Raw genomic sequence first — 14,876 nt, 5'->3', positions numbered from 1 at the left:
AACATCTCAAATAATTTGAAAAGGGATGGATGGGATCATCCTGTTCTTTACCTTAGGCCATGCCATTCTAACTGTAAAATAAAAAAAAGTAACATTACCTAGGACTCAAGTGGGTCAAGAAACATGGAGTAAAGGGAAAGAACACTGCATCTCAGTAAGAAAAGAGGCTTGAAGACACCAAGCAGAAATAAGGCTTGAAGACACTAAGCACTAAGACTCAGAGGAACCCACATCTCTGCCTCCTGCACAACTGTTATTGCTGCCTGCTTGGAAGAGGCTTGTAAAGCACCTGGTATTCTTTTGGGTCCTTGGGTCTGGCTTGAGATCTGTGCTTTACCAGACTTGGTTCTGAGATGCTGCAAATTCACAGGAGTCTAGCCATTACAAAGTATCAGCTCTTTCTCAGAGGGGGCTAGAGGCACATATATGGCTTACTTTAAGTTTCCTTTAGAAACCAGCTAATAGCCAGTAATCCCAGCACTTGGGAGACAGGGGCAGGCGGATTTCTGAGTTCAAGGCCAGCCTGGTCTACAGAGTGAGTTCCAGGACAGCCAGGGCTACACAGAGAAACCCTGTCTCAAAAAACCAAAAATAAATAAATAAATAAATAAATTTAGGAAAAAAAAACCAGCTAATATATCACACAAAACAATTGCCAATTTTTCTTAAACCTACTATGAAGGTCTGGTATTGCCTCCTTAATCTGATATCAAAAATACCTTTAATGTTAACAAACAAGGTAATTGGAGTCCTCCATTTCCATGATATCACTAGACATCTAGGAAGATAAAAATCCAAACAGTGTGGCATGTTCCTGAGAGCTCAGTGGTAATAGCAAGTTCTACTGATGCCATTTTGGTTTATGGCATGTGGCATTAACCAAGATTGTGAAGTCACATGTCCTTTGTCATGTTCATTCTATCGCTAGCCTGATGGTCCTATGTGCTGTTTCCATCTTGATGACATCGCTAGCCACAATGGTAGCTAAGACATGAAGAGGTACCAGTCAAGATGGCAAGAAACCACATACTTACTTTTTGCTTGTGGTCAGTTCAGCCCAATGGTAACATAAGCCCATTTGTTACCAGGGCACGAGTCCCCAAGGTATCCATATATCTTAAATCAAGTTAGCATGGATATGGGAACTTGCAGTGTATGTGACCTAGGCATATAGGCTTCAAATAGCAAAGAAAACAAGAGGAAATAATTCCATAGTATCGCAGAGGTGAGCCCGTCTTACCATACAAATTTTAACTGTGAATGTCAAGCCACGTCATTTGCACCTTGTGTTTGACTTCTCATCACTTCCAAAGTACAAGCTGTTGCCATAAAAGAATCACAAGAGATGCACAAGAATACAGAGATATGCCCAATGTACACAGATGAGGACGTTGCTCCTACAGCATATAGAAAGCTGAGAAGAACGTGACCTTGGTACCATTTTATTCTACCAGAGCTTGGCATTAGACAGATCTGTGACCTTCTCTCACTCCTGGGGGAATCTGTTTCATTTAAAAAAAAAATCAGGTATAATCACTCATCATATGCACTGATAACATTTTTAAAAAATCAGGGAGGGCTGGTGAGATGGCTCAGCAGGTAAGAGCACTGACTGCTCTCCTGAAGGTCCTGAGTTCAAATCCCAGCAACCACATGGTGGCTCACAACCATCTGTAATGAGTTCTGACACCCTCTTCTGGTGTGCCTAAAGACAGCTACAGTGTACTTACATATAATAAATAAATCTTTAAAAAAAAATCAAATTAATTGATTAGTAATATTCCTAAAATATCTTGCTGCATCAGTTAATATGACTTTACAATTTGATCTTGACCCCAAAATTTAGTTTTAGGGTCAAACCTAAGAACATCAACTAGATATAACAAAGTTTTCAAGTTGTAAAACAAGAGCATCATCTATAAGGTTCACATTCAATTGCACAAAAGATTCCAGAATGTTGTGAGTGAGTTTATGCTTTTGATTTGAGCTGCATTTGTAGCTATCCTTAGTCTTGTGTGGCTCACAGGATTTGTAGGCTGGACATGTCTGATAGGTGCGGGGTGTGCTTAACCCTTACAGCACTTGCCTAACATGTGCTCAGTGCTAGGTTTGAGCCAGTACCACAAAGGAACAAATAAGAAACCCAAATAATCCACGCATACAAAAGGATGACCACAGGGATTCATGTGACAGATGCATACCTTCTGCTGCTGCTTCTGCAGCCAGAGATATTTCTATACTACTTCTCATCATTAAAAGTTCTCTAAGTTTTATTTATTTAAGGCTTTTGCCTGTTTTTTTGTTTTCTGTTTTTTAAAAAAGATCTGTCTTACCTAAGGAACACACACAGAGACGATGTCATACCAATCAGGAACAGAAGTTAACTTTTTTGGCCAATATCAGAAAGAATAATACAATAATTTGCTAACAAGATTTGCTACTTTATAGATACAGATAAAATAGTTTATGTACTTTACAAAGTAATATTATATATATATACATATATATACATATATATATATATATATATATAGAGAGAGAGAGAGAGAGAGAGAGAATCCATGATTTATAAAAACTTCTGTGATAAGTTTTCTTAATAGTTCCCCTAGCAAAAACTGTAAATTTGTTAGAAAAAAAATCTAATACTTGTTAAAGTATCAAGTAATATAGAACAAGGTATTGTAAAACAAAACACACAGCTGGAAAACATTTTATTTTCTACTTCATATAACATTGTTCAAGACCATATGACTTCAAAAGTCTCTTTCCTGTAACTTTTATGATTTAAAGGTACCACTTAAAAATATTTACTGATGCTATAAATATTATTTTTCCTATATATTAATGATTTTAATGAATGCCATATCCATTATATCTCTTGCTCCTTTGGTCAAAAAGATAAACAGAAAACTTTAAATCAAATGTTTAGACATTCAAAACTGTTTCTTAAGAGCACATACACAAAAACCAAATCTACACCAGCAATTATTAGTTTAAAAATTACACACACATTAAAAAGCAAATTTTAACTTTTAAACAAAAAAATAATAATGGCCAAATTAAAGAAAGTTTAAGCATCAGATTTAGTATCATAATTTTAGGCTATTCAGAAATATATTTTGTGAATAAGAATTATTTCATAAATATATATGTATAAATATAAATAGGTATCTACAGGATCTGTGATGCCAGAGAAAATTCTTTAAAGAAAAAAATTGCACTTTTAGATTTTCAGGATGTTGTCAAATTTATACTTCAAGTGAAACACAATTACCCATCCAGGTGCTTTTGGCACAAGTGTTCAGGTGAATATTGACACAATCTGAAAAACACAACGCTTTTTATTTATTCGCGGAATATGAAGAACAGAATTCAGAATTCTGACCAAAAAAATCCCAGATAACTGCAATTACTTAAATACAAAAAATATTGTTTTAAAAAGACTGTAAGCCTGCCTCTCTATCTGGAATGTATAAAATGTCACTAGTAATGTTTTCTCTAATCCCTCCAGCAAGAATTCCCAGCTTAATACAAATGCAACACCATCTTTTGATTCATGTACAACTTGGATCACACCCCAGTATATAAGGACAAAAAATAAATGTACAATAAAAAGATTGGATAAATGAGGAGAGGCTTTTTGGTCTTGAATTCTTCACCTACGAGTAATGAAGCAGCGCTGTAGGCAGCCCAGAACACACCAAACAGCTTTACAAAAAAAAAAAAGAAAGAAAGAAAAGAAAGAACAAGAAAGCATATTAGCAAATCAACATTGTGAGTACCAAAGAGAACATTTACATATTTTTTTTTTTAAATAAGAGTTTCTTTGTATATCCCTGGTTGTCCTAGAACTAGGTCTACAGACCTGGCTTCACTCTCTGAGATCCAACTGCCACTGCCTTCTGACTGCTGTGATGACAGGTGCATGCCACTGTGGGCTGGGCAAGCAAGACTTTTTAAGAATGTTTAACCTTGCCAGGCGGTGGTGGCGCACGCCAGTAATCCCAGCATTTGGGAGGCAGAGGCAGGCAGATTTCTGAGTTGAGGCCAGCCTGATCTACAGAGTGAGTTCCAGGACAGCCAGGGCTACACAGAGAAACCCTGTCTTGAAAAGCCAAAAACAAAAAACCACAAACCAAAAAAAAAAAAAAAGTTTAACCTTGCTCTGTTTCTTGACTTCTGTAATTAAAAAAGAAAAGAAACCTAATTATAATAATCACCTATAGACTCTATCTAAAAAGATACTTGGAGTCAGGCATATTGGCATACACCTACCACTTGAATTCAAGGCAAGCCTGGCAAGGCTGGACTATAAGAGTCAAAATGACTCAAAACAAACAAACAAAAAACCAAAACATAACAAACCAACAAACAAAAAACAGCAGCAAACTAAAACACAACACACACTGTATAACTTACTTTTATAAGTGTAGATACCATTTCAAAAGATCCAACCACCAAAAGTACAGGGGCTATTACAATGAGAGGAAGTAATGAATATCCTATAACTCCAAGAACTTGGCCATATGCAACCTGTGAATTTTGAAAAACTTATATAAGTATAAAAGGAATCAGAATACATATTTTAATCACTTTTCAACATCATATTGTCTGACTGACACAACTACAAGAATTAAAAAAAATCATAAAGTATCCCATCCAATGTATTTTTTTTTAATTAGATATATTCTTTATTTACATTTTGATTTCCTCTTTCCTGGATCCCCTCTCCCCGAAAGTCCCATAAGCCCTCTTCTCTCCCCATGCCCCAATCCACCCCTTCCCACTACCCTGTGCTGGTATTCCCCTACACTGGTGCACTGAGCCTTTCCAGGAGCAGGGTCCTCTCCTTCCTTCTTCTTGGGCATCATTTAATATGTGAATTGTTTCTTGGGTATCCCAAGCTTCTGGGCTAATATCCACTTATCAGTGAGTGCATACCATGTGTGTTCTTTTGTAATTGGGTCACCTCAGGATGACATTCTCCAATTCCACCCACTTGCCTAAAAATTTCATGAATTCATTGTTTTTAATAGATGAATAGTATTCCATAATGTAAATATACCACATTTTCTGTATCTATTCCTCCATTGAGGGACATCTAGGTTCTTTCCAGCTTCTGGCTATTATAAATAGGGCTGCTATGAACATAGTGGAGCATGTGTCCTTATTGCATGCCAGGGAATCCTCTGGGTATATGCCCAGGAGTGGTATAACCAGGTCTTCCGGTAGTATCATGCCCAGTTTTTTGAGGAACCGCCGGACTGATTTCCAGAGTGGTTGTACCAGCTTGCAACCCCACAGCAGTGGAGGAGCATTCCTCTTTCTCCACATCCTTGCCAGCACCTGTTTTCTCCTGAGTTTTTGAGCTTAGCCATTCTGACTGGTGTGAGGTGAAATCTCAGGGTTGTCTTGAGTTGCATTTCCCTGATGACTAAAGATGTTGAACATTTCTTTAGGTGCTTCCCAGTCATTCGATACTCCTCAGGTGAACAATTCTTTGTTTAGCTCTGTACTCCATTTTTTTAATAGGGTTATTTGGTTCTCTAGAGTCTACCTTCTTGAGTTCTTTGTATATCTTGGATATTAGCCCTCTGTCAAATGTAGAGTTGGTAAAGATCTTTTCCCAATTTGTTGGTTGCTGTTTTGTCCTTTTGACAGTGTCCTTTTGCCTTACAGAAAGGTTGTAATTTTATGAGGTCCCATTTGTCAACTCTGGATCTTAGAGCCTAAGCTATTGGTGTTCTGTTAAGGAAAGTTTCCCCTGTGCCCATGTGCTCAAAAAATAATGAACGCTTCACGAATTTGTGTCATCCTTGTGCAGGGGCCATGCTAATCTTCTCTGTGTCATTCCAATTTTAGTGTATGTGCTGCCAAAGTAGGCACTCCAATGTATTTCAAATTACTATCTCATCTTATATATTCTGAGCCTTCTTACCACTGTATTTTCAATATGCTTCAGTGTTCTGATATTCAAAACCCACATTGCCAGACCTTGTCTCTAGCTTCAAGATTATATATCTATTCATCTTCAGTAAAGATAATTACACTGCATGCATATAATAATACACACAGAGAGAGAAAGAATAAAGTAACTTTCTGTTTGTTTTCTGAGACAGGGTTTCTCTGTGTAGCCCTGGCTATTGTGGAACTCACCTTGTAGACCAAACTCTCAGAACTCTACCTGCTTCTTCTTCCTGAGTGCTGGGCTTAAATGCATGTGCCACCACAGCTGGCAGAACTAATGTTTTATAAATGATAAAGGTATGATGTTGCAAAATCCATTCAGAGGGATTTTTTAATTATTTATTTTGTGCACATGAGTTTTTTGTCTGCAAGGATAACCATGTATGCCTGGTGCCCGAGCAAGAGGCACGTCACCATGTGGCTGCTGGGAACTGAATCCAGTACTTTGCAAGAACATATGCTCTTAACCACTGAGTTAACTGTCCAGACCTCAGAGTAATTTTTAATGACCAGTTCATGTATATACATTGAAATTCCTAACTGCAACAAACTTTTAAAACAAACTGCTTGCTGCATTTTGGAGTAGTATTTAGGAACAAAATGTTCAGTAATCTGAAAAAGCTATTGAAATACTCTATTTTCCAGCTGTTCACCTGTGTGAAGCCTTGCTCACTTCAACAGTTTAACTAAAACTAGACATCATAAGGCACTGAATGAAGAAAGCCAGTCTTAAAGGTTGACTTCCATGAAGCCATGTGTTAAGCTATTCTTTTAACCTTTCTGTTTTGGAAAGAGTTATTTTTAGCTAAAATGTAGTATTTACACTTAAAATGTAGCCAGTTTGTTAACTTTAATTAAGTATTTTAAATTACCTTAATTTGTTGGCTGAGAGTGGTGGCACATATTAGCAATCCAGGTCTTGAGAGATATAGACAAGAGGACCAAAAGCTGAAGCCCTCATCTATGAGACTCGTCTCAAAAAAAATATCAAAAACCCAAACTACTCTCTAATAGGACAAATACCAAGAGAAACACTGAGAAATCTCTATGGCAATTGAGAACTAACTGGAGACCTGTTGTCAATTCTCTGCTTCTGTGAACAGCAATAGAGTATTTGATAGATGGGAAGGGATCTTTCCTCTCCTCTTCATTCCTTATGTTTATAGAGTAGATTTAATATATATATTGATCATCTGAAAGGAACTAGTATAACTTAAAGACAATTCTGAGATCAGGAACTATTTATTATTATGGCTGGGAATGGTGGTCCATGACTTTATTCCAGCACTTGAGAGAGAGGCAGACAGAGTTCTTTGAGTTCAAAGCCAGTCTCACCCACAGTGAGTTCCAGGCTAGCTAAGGTTATCTAATGAGACTGTCTAGAAAACAGCATAAAAACACCAAAAAAAAAAAAAAAAAAACTTTTTAAAATTAAGTACTTACTTCTCCACCAAGAACTCTAGCCAATAAGAAAATTGTCAGTGAACCAAATATCCAAATGGTTATAATCCATGAGACCACCTTAAAGAGGGGAAAAAAACATCTTAAATAAATAAATAAATAAATAAAATAAATTGCTAAGTTTTCAGAAATTCAGTTCTCTGCTACATAAGACCGCTTAGCAAGCACCATTTCAGGTCTGAGCTTCTATTAGTTCTCAAGTACATTTCTAGGTCTTACAAATGCAAAGTGCAATACAAAGTTACAACCAAATGAAAGTTCAACAATTATTGCTCATAGAAACTTCAGTATTTCAAGTTATATGATAAAAGATAACTTTAAAGAAGAAAAAAAGGTTACTACTAGTCTTCTGGCTTATCCTATGCTGCAAGCAAAAGCCATTCCAAAGAAGTCTTTAAAACTTGTTTAAAAAACAAAAACAAAACAAAAACAAACAAACAAACAAACAAAAACGATGGGCAGTGGTGGTGCAAGCTTTTAATCCCAGCACTTGAGAGGCAGAGGCAGGCAGATTTCTGAGTTCGAGGCCAGCCTGATCTACAGAGTGAGTTCTAGGACAGCCAGGACTATACAGAGAAACCCTGTCTCGAAAAACTAAAACAAACAAACAAAACCAAAACAAACTTACTTAAAATATGTGTATATATTTAGCACTGTGTCCTGGGAAAGTCTGCAAATAATACATTAGAAAGATAAGCATACTGATTGCCTAGATCTTGATTTTCTCCTTCATTTTGAACAAATCTGTACACAGTGCAGGCCGGCTTCAAAGTTACTGTGAAGAACAGGACAGCCTCAGCCTTACATCAGTCTTGCCTCATCCAGACTTCTAGATTTTTGTTTCTAAACATTCCCTCACTACAACAGACTCTTTTGAAGGCTACTAACTACTTCCAAGGCTAGAAGAAAGGGTGTACTCAAAGTATGTAACATGGGGGTGGGAAATACTCAAGTTGATAAAGTGCTTGCTACACAAGCATGAGCTTTAATTTGAATCCCAGGATGTACACAAAACTCTGGGTCTAGTAGCATACACTTATAATCCCAGCACTCAGGAATGGAGGCAGAACCAATCTAACTGGCAAGCCTCAAGTCTCATTTTATACACTGTCTCAAAAAACAATAGGGTACTAAGGAACAACCATCAAAGCTGACCTCTAGTATTCATTGGTAAACACACAAATACACACTCATCTGCACACACACAAACACAAACGTGTACATGCACACACATATACAAAGTAAGGGATATGTTCAAAGGTCATAGAAAACCCAAAGCTCTCAATGGCTACCACTGGAATAATCTGAATAAAGAACCCATACTGATGTAAATAACTGGATAAATTAAGTAACAGAAGGGTATCTGTTCCTTTAAAAGTTCTCACTAATAAACATAGGTGAAATAAAGGAAATAGGATAATCACCATTAAATGAATATAATAGTAATAATTGGGTTGAAAACTTATTAGGCTCAAGTTTGATGAGAAATACAGTATTACATAATTGCAAAGAATCTGTAGAGCATATTAATGGTTAAAAAATATAAGCCAAATTAGGGGCTCATACCTGTAACTTAATGTTCAGAAATCTGGGGCAGTAGGATCACAAGATAAAGGCCTGCTCAGGCTACTGAGTGAGCCACAAAAGAAAATAAAAACATAAAAATTGGGCTAGATATACAGCTCAGGGATAAAGCATTTCCTTAGAAGGTACAAGGCGTATGTATCTGTTTGCTTCCCCACGGCTGTGATAAACACTAGGTCCAAAAGGAACTGGCTTTTTTTCCTGCTTTTGTTTTTGTTTGTTTTCTTCTTGCTTTCTTGAGATAAGGTCTCACTTGAGACAAAGTATCCTGGACTGTTCTGGAACCAGCTATGTAGACCTGGCTGGCCACCCCCAAGGGCTGGAATTGAAGGTGCACACTACAAAACTTGTCATCTGACAAGACAATTTAAAATCACCCAGGAGACATACCACAGCATATCTGAGAGGGAGTTTTTAGATTGGGTTAATGGATGTGGGAAGGAATCTCCCCTAAATATGAGTGGTATTATTCCATGAGCCCCAGCTGAATGAAATGGAAAAGGCATGCTTCCCCATGATGTCATCCCCACTTTGAAATGAGAGCCAGAATGAATACTTATTTCACTAAGGTGCTTTTGCTAGGTATATAGTTATACAACAAAGTAACCAGTAGAGGCTGAAAAGATGGCTCACACATCATTTCCAGAAGACCCAAGTTCAACTGCCAGCACTCACAAAGGGTATGACTTCAACTTCAGAATTCAATACCTCTACCTTTCCCAGGTACCAGCATGCCATGCACATACCCACAAACACATACTTTTTTTTTCTGAGACAAGAACATACCCACATACATATACATTTTTTTTTTTGAGACAGGATCTTGTTTTTTGTTGAGGCAGATCAGACTGGCCTTGAACTCAGAGATCCACCTGCTTCTGCCTCATACATACAGCTAAAAATAGTAAAATGAATCATTTAAAAAAATAATGAATTGTGGTAATGTTGCACACCTCTAATCCCAGAACTTGGGAGACAAAGGCAGGCAGATCTACGAGTTCAAGACCAGTCTGACCTACAGAGCAAGTTACAGGACAGCAATGGGCTATATAAAGAAACCCTGTTTCAAAACAAAACAAACAAAGAAACAACTTTAATAAAATTTGAAAAATCTGGAGCTATAGAGACAGTTTAACAGTTAAGAGTACTTTTTTTGTTGTTGTTGATTTGGTTTGGTCTACAGTGACTTTTTTTTTTCTTTTTTGGCTTTTCGGGACAGGGTTTCTCTGTATAGCCCTGGCTGTCCTGAAACTCACTCTGCAGACCAGGCTGGCCTTGAACTCAGAAATCTACCTGCCTCTGCCCCCCACACGCTGGGATTAAAGGCATGCGCCACCACCACCTGGCTGAGCACATACTTTCATGCAGGCAAAACATACACGCAAAGCAAAATGGATAAAAATCTAAAACATGGAAAAACTGAAAAAGAACTCCATAGATTCTCCAAGGCACTCCATAATTAATTCATTATGAAACAATTTCAGGAATGAACAAGTGAGGGTAGAATAGGCAAAGGCAAAATGTATTTTTATAGTAAACATTTAATTATACCATTTTTCTTTTAAATCAGCCTGCCTCTGCCTTCTGAGTGCTGGGATCGAAAAGGTGCACCAACATTGCCCAGCAACCTAATTTTTGAGTCTCATAAAAAGATTTAACATTCGTAAAAAATGAGATATACTTACCCTAAACTGTCCATATAATGATATCATGGAAAAGAAAAGAACAACAGCCAGTGGACCCCAAAAGTCAGGATTGTCTCTCACCACTTGTCTATTAAAACCAAGTGATGGCATTGGCATCAAAACACAACGGATTTTGTAGTAAATATCCTTTAGATCAATGTCCAATTCTTCCCTATAATACAAAAATAAGATTCTTTAAAAATGTAATTTTGAATAGCAAAATAGGTTTAAAAGAACTTTAAACAAGACAGTATGATATCCATAGGCCAACATCTACATTTGAAATATGTATTAGACTGATTCCATGGTAAACAATATCTCAACTTTAGAGACGTTAAAACATTTCACAATCTTGCAATTGCTGGTGTTTTGAAATTGTCAGTAGTATGGAGTGAAACCAATGCTTCCAGGATCTGCCTCTGCCCGAGTACAGGGATAAAGGTATGTGCCATGGTGCATGGAAATGATTACATTTTAAACCTGAATTTCAGCCTAAGTACTCAAGAATCTTGCCTTTTTTTAGATCCACACTGATCATGTGGGATCAGAGCATATTTCTTTATGTATGTGAGTCTAACTGAGTATCCTTGCTGGCCTGGAACTCACAAAGACCACTGTCCATCCCTAGAATGTTGAGATTACAGGAGTGTGGTAGCAGAGTAGATCTTGTTTTAGAGATATACTTATTTACTAACATGAAAGTGTACATCTGTGTGAGTCTATGCACAGCTTTGTGTGGGTCAAAGCGCCTCCATACATTCAGCAGATCCAGAGGACACTGGCTGAGGGCTCTTCTCCATCACACTCTACGGATTCCTTTAGAGCGAGGGTCTCTCCCTGACCCAGGTCTAGGTTTTCTGGGGGTAAACTCCTGATTCTCATGTTTCTACTTCTCAAATACTGAGATTACAATCATAACACAAAGCCTGGCTTTCAGCTTTACATGCATGTCTGTGTTATCTGAGTGCATGGTGGCCTCAGAGAGGAATTTGGATCCCCTAAAACTGAATTACAAGAGTTGTGAACCACCTTGTAGGTACTCTGAATAGTGCTCTTAAACACTGTGCCACATTTTAAAAATTCCTGACAACCACTGGGGCATGCCTTTAATCCCAGGACTTGGAAGGCAGAGGTAGGCGTATCTCTAAGTTCCAGGCCTGCCTGGTCTACAGAGCAAGTTCCAGAACAGCCTGTGCTACATAGACAAACCCTGACTTGGAAATACAAAACAAACAAAATTCATCAGATGTCATCAAATGACATCTAAGTTAAAGAAACACTCTTTCGGCTGGGCGGTGGTGGCACATGCCTGCAATCCCAGCACTTGGGAGGCAGAGGCAGGTAGATTTCTGAGATCGAGGCCAGCCTGGTCTACAGAGTGAGTTCCAGGACAGCCAGGGCTATACAGAGACACTCTGTCTCGAAAAAACAGGAAAGAAAGAAAGGAAAGGGGAAAGGGGAAAGGGGAAAGGGGAAAGGGGAAAGGGGAAAGGGGAAAGTGGAAAGGGGAAAGTGGAAAGGGGAAAGGGGAAAGGGGAAAGGGGAAAGGGGAAAGAGGAAGGGGGAAAGGGGAAAGGGGAAAGGGGAAAGGGGAAAGGGGAAAGGGGAAGGGGGAAAGGGGAAGGGGGAAGGGGGAAAGGGGAAGGGGGAAAGGGGAGAGAGAGGAAAGAGAGGAAAGAGAGGAAAGAGGAAAGGGGAAAGGGGAAGGGGGAAAGAGGAGAGGAAAGAGAGGAGAGAGGAAAGAGGAAAGAGGAAAGAGGAAAGGAAAGGAAAGGAGAAAGGAAAGGAAAGGAAAGGAAAGGAAAGGAAAGGAAAAAGGAAAGGAAAGGAAAAAGGAAAGGAAAGGAAAAAGGAAAGGAAAAAGGAAAGGAAAGGAAAGGAAAGGAAAGGAAAGGAAAGGAAAGGAAAGGAAAGGAAAGAAAAGAAAAGAAAAGAAAAGAAAAGAAAAGAAAAGAAAAGAAAAGAAGAAAGAAAGAAAAGAAAAGAAGAAAGAAGAAAGACAGACAGACACTTTCATTATTACTTTAGTTTTCTTTTGTTTTGTTTATTCCTGAGACAGGGTTTCTCTGTGTAGCCCTGGCTGTCCTGGAATTCTCTGTAGATCAGGCTGGCTCCAACATCATATAGATCCATGTGCCTTTGCCTTCTGAGTGCTGAGATTAAAGGCATGCACCTCAGCTGACCTGCACTGTATCAGTTTTTAAAAGAAACAGTAAAACTAAAAACTGCTAGTTTTTTAAAAAGATATATTTGTATACATGAATGAAGTCAGAAGACAGTGTCAGATCCCCAGGAGCTGGAGCTACAGGCAGCTGTGTTGCCTGATATGGGTGCTAGGCTAAACTCAAGTTCTTTCAAACAGCAGAAAGCACTCTTAGCTGCTGAGTCACCTCTCTGTTCTTCATCTTTATTTCATCTATATTATTTTTTATCTTTATTATTTGTCACCAAAAAGGCTAAGATTTTCCTCATCTGTCTTTAAAAACATCAAAAACCAGAAGCATCCTACAGATTGTCTTAAAAGCACAAATTACATATTCTTTCACATACAAAAGTGGCTTGTTATCTTCAGGATCCTCATCTTCAACTTCCAAAAGCCAGCCATAGCCTCTTTGTCTCAGAAATGTAGTAGCTGTAGATTCTTTGATAAAATCTCCACTTACACCGAGGTTTAATTTGACATCTGGAGCTGCTATAGAACCACTGAGATCTTAGGAGAGAAGACAAAACTGTAAACCAGGGTAAAAGATGTAGCTCTGAACCAAAATGTATATACATTCAAGTAATTATGATCTGCCAATCTCTGTGAACATTTGCTATTATATAATCTCCAAATTTTATCAATGAAAAAATTTCTTATCCACAACAGACACTGTACTACTTTTCATTTTACAATTAGAGAACAAAACAAGAGACAAGGTGAGTGACAAGCCAGGTACAATGGACCATGCCTCTAATCCCAGCACTCAGAAGGCTAAGACAGGGAGCCCAAGCTAACCTCAGTTTCAATACTCAGCCTTAGATGATCTTGAAGTTCGGACCTTCCAGCTCTTACTCCTAAATGCTAGAATGAATCACCATACCTACTATATTTATATACTGGTAGATATTAAACTCCTGCCTGTTATCAATTAAGCTACACAGTCCTAGATCATACAATTTTTTTTGTGTGTGTGTGGGGGGGGGGCGTTTGAGTCAGGGTTTCTCTGTGTAGTCCTGGCTGTCCTGGAACTCACTCTGTAGACCAGGCTGGCCTCGAACTCAGAAATCCACCTGCCTCTGCCTCCCAAGTGCTGGGATTACAAGCGTGAGCCACCACGCCCGGCTGATCATACAATTTTTTAAAAAAATATTTATTTATTATATATAAGTACACTGTCACTGTCTTCAGACGCTCCAGAAGAGGGCATCAGATCTCGTTATGGATGTGGTGGCTGGGATTTGAACTCAGGACCTTTGGAAGAATAGTCCATGCTCTTAACTGCTGAGCCATCTCTCCAGTCCCCGTTTATTTTTTTTTTAAAAAGATGTATTTATTTATTATATGTAAGTACACTGTAGCTGTCTTCAGACACACCAGAAGAGGGGTCAGATCTCATTATGGATGGTTGTGAGCCACCATGTTGTTGCTGGGATTTGACCTCAGGATCTTCGGAAGAGCAGTCAGCGTTCTTAACCACTGAGCCATCTCTCCAGCCCATATGTTATACTTTTTATAGCATATATCATCCCACTAAAAATTTTACCTTGTTCCTATCAGTCCATTATCTGATAGGATACATTTTGTAATATCATCTCCATAACATTTTCCTGATTGTTGTTGTTATGTCTAAGACAAGGTCTCACTTTAGTCCAGGTCTTTAACTGTTGTTAGTCCCCCGGTCTCGGCCCCACAAGAGAAAGGATTACAGATGTTATCTACCTTGCCTGGCTTTCTCTAATCTAGTTAGGAATTATTTTTCTCTTTTCTTTTAATCTTTTATGAAATTAAGCCAGTGCTTCTAAAAATATTAATGTGTTTATAAATTACCCAGAGACCCTGACAAAATATAAATCCAGGTTAAGGGAGATTATATCTACATATGTGCCAGGTAATGTTAATTCTGCTGGCCTGCAGACATAAACCAAATAGGAAATTATCTATTTGTTTGACATAAACTAAGGACATCCAGTTATTCT

At 38.2% G+C, this 14,876-nt stretch overlaps 1 protein-coding gene and 1 non-coding gene across 3 annotated transcripts in view; both read right to left on the bottom strand.

Annotated features, from left to right (window-relative positions):
- Positions 1-2,694: 2,694 nt before the first annotated feature.
- The window catches only part of LOC127687579 (protein YIPF4), a 36,908-nt gene continuing 24,726 nt past the window's right edge, over positions 2,695-14,876 (bottom strand). For both annotated transcript variants that reach the window (XM_052186355.1, XM_052186354.1), the window contains 5 exons: positions 13,248-13,407; positions 10,698-10,869; positions 7,411-7,488; positions 4,420-4,533; positions 2,695-3,708 (listed from right to left, as the gene is read on the bottom strand). In XM_052186355.1, coding sequence (XP_052042315.1) covers positions 3,571-3,708; positions 4,420-4,533; positions 7,411-7,488; positions 10,698-10,869; positions 13,248-13,407 — 662 coding nt within the window. In that variant the 3' untranslated portion in view covers positions 2,695-3,570. The remainder of the gene's footprint in view (positions 3,709-4,419; positions 4,534-7,410; positions 7,489-10,697; positions 10,870-13,247; positions 13,408-14,876) is intronic.
- LOC127688073 (U6 spliceosomal RNA) lies at positions 5,782-5,886 on the bottom strand. Its single transcript, XR_007978538.1, has one exon. It is a non-coding gene; the product is annotated as a U6 spliceosomal RNA (small nuclear RNA).

The sequence above is a fragment of the Apodemus sylvaticus genome, chromosome 6, assembly GCF_947179515.1.
Source record: "Apodemus sylvaticus chromosome 6, mApoSyl1.1, whole genome shotgun sequence".
NCBI classification, from domain to species: domain Eukaryota; kingdom Metazoa; phylum Chordata; class Mammalia; order Rodentia; family Muridae; genus Apodemus; species Apodemus sylvaticus.
The sequence above is the reverse complement of the archived record's forward strand: the minus strand, read 5'-3'. Positions and strand labels throughout refer to the sequence as shown.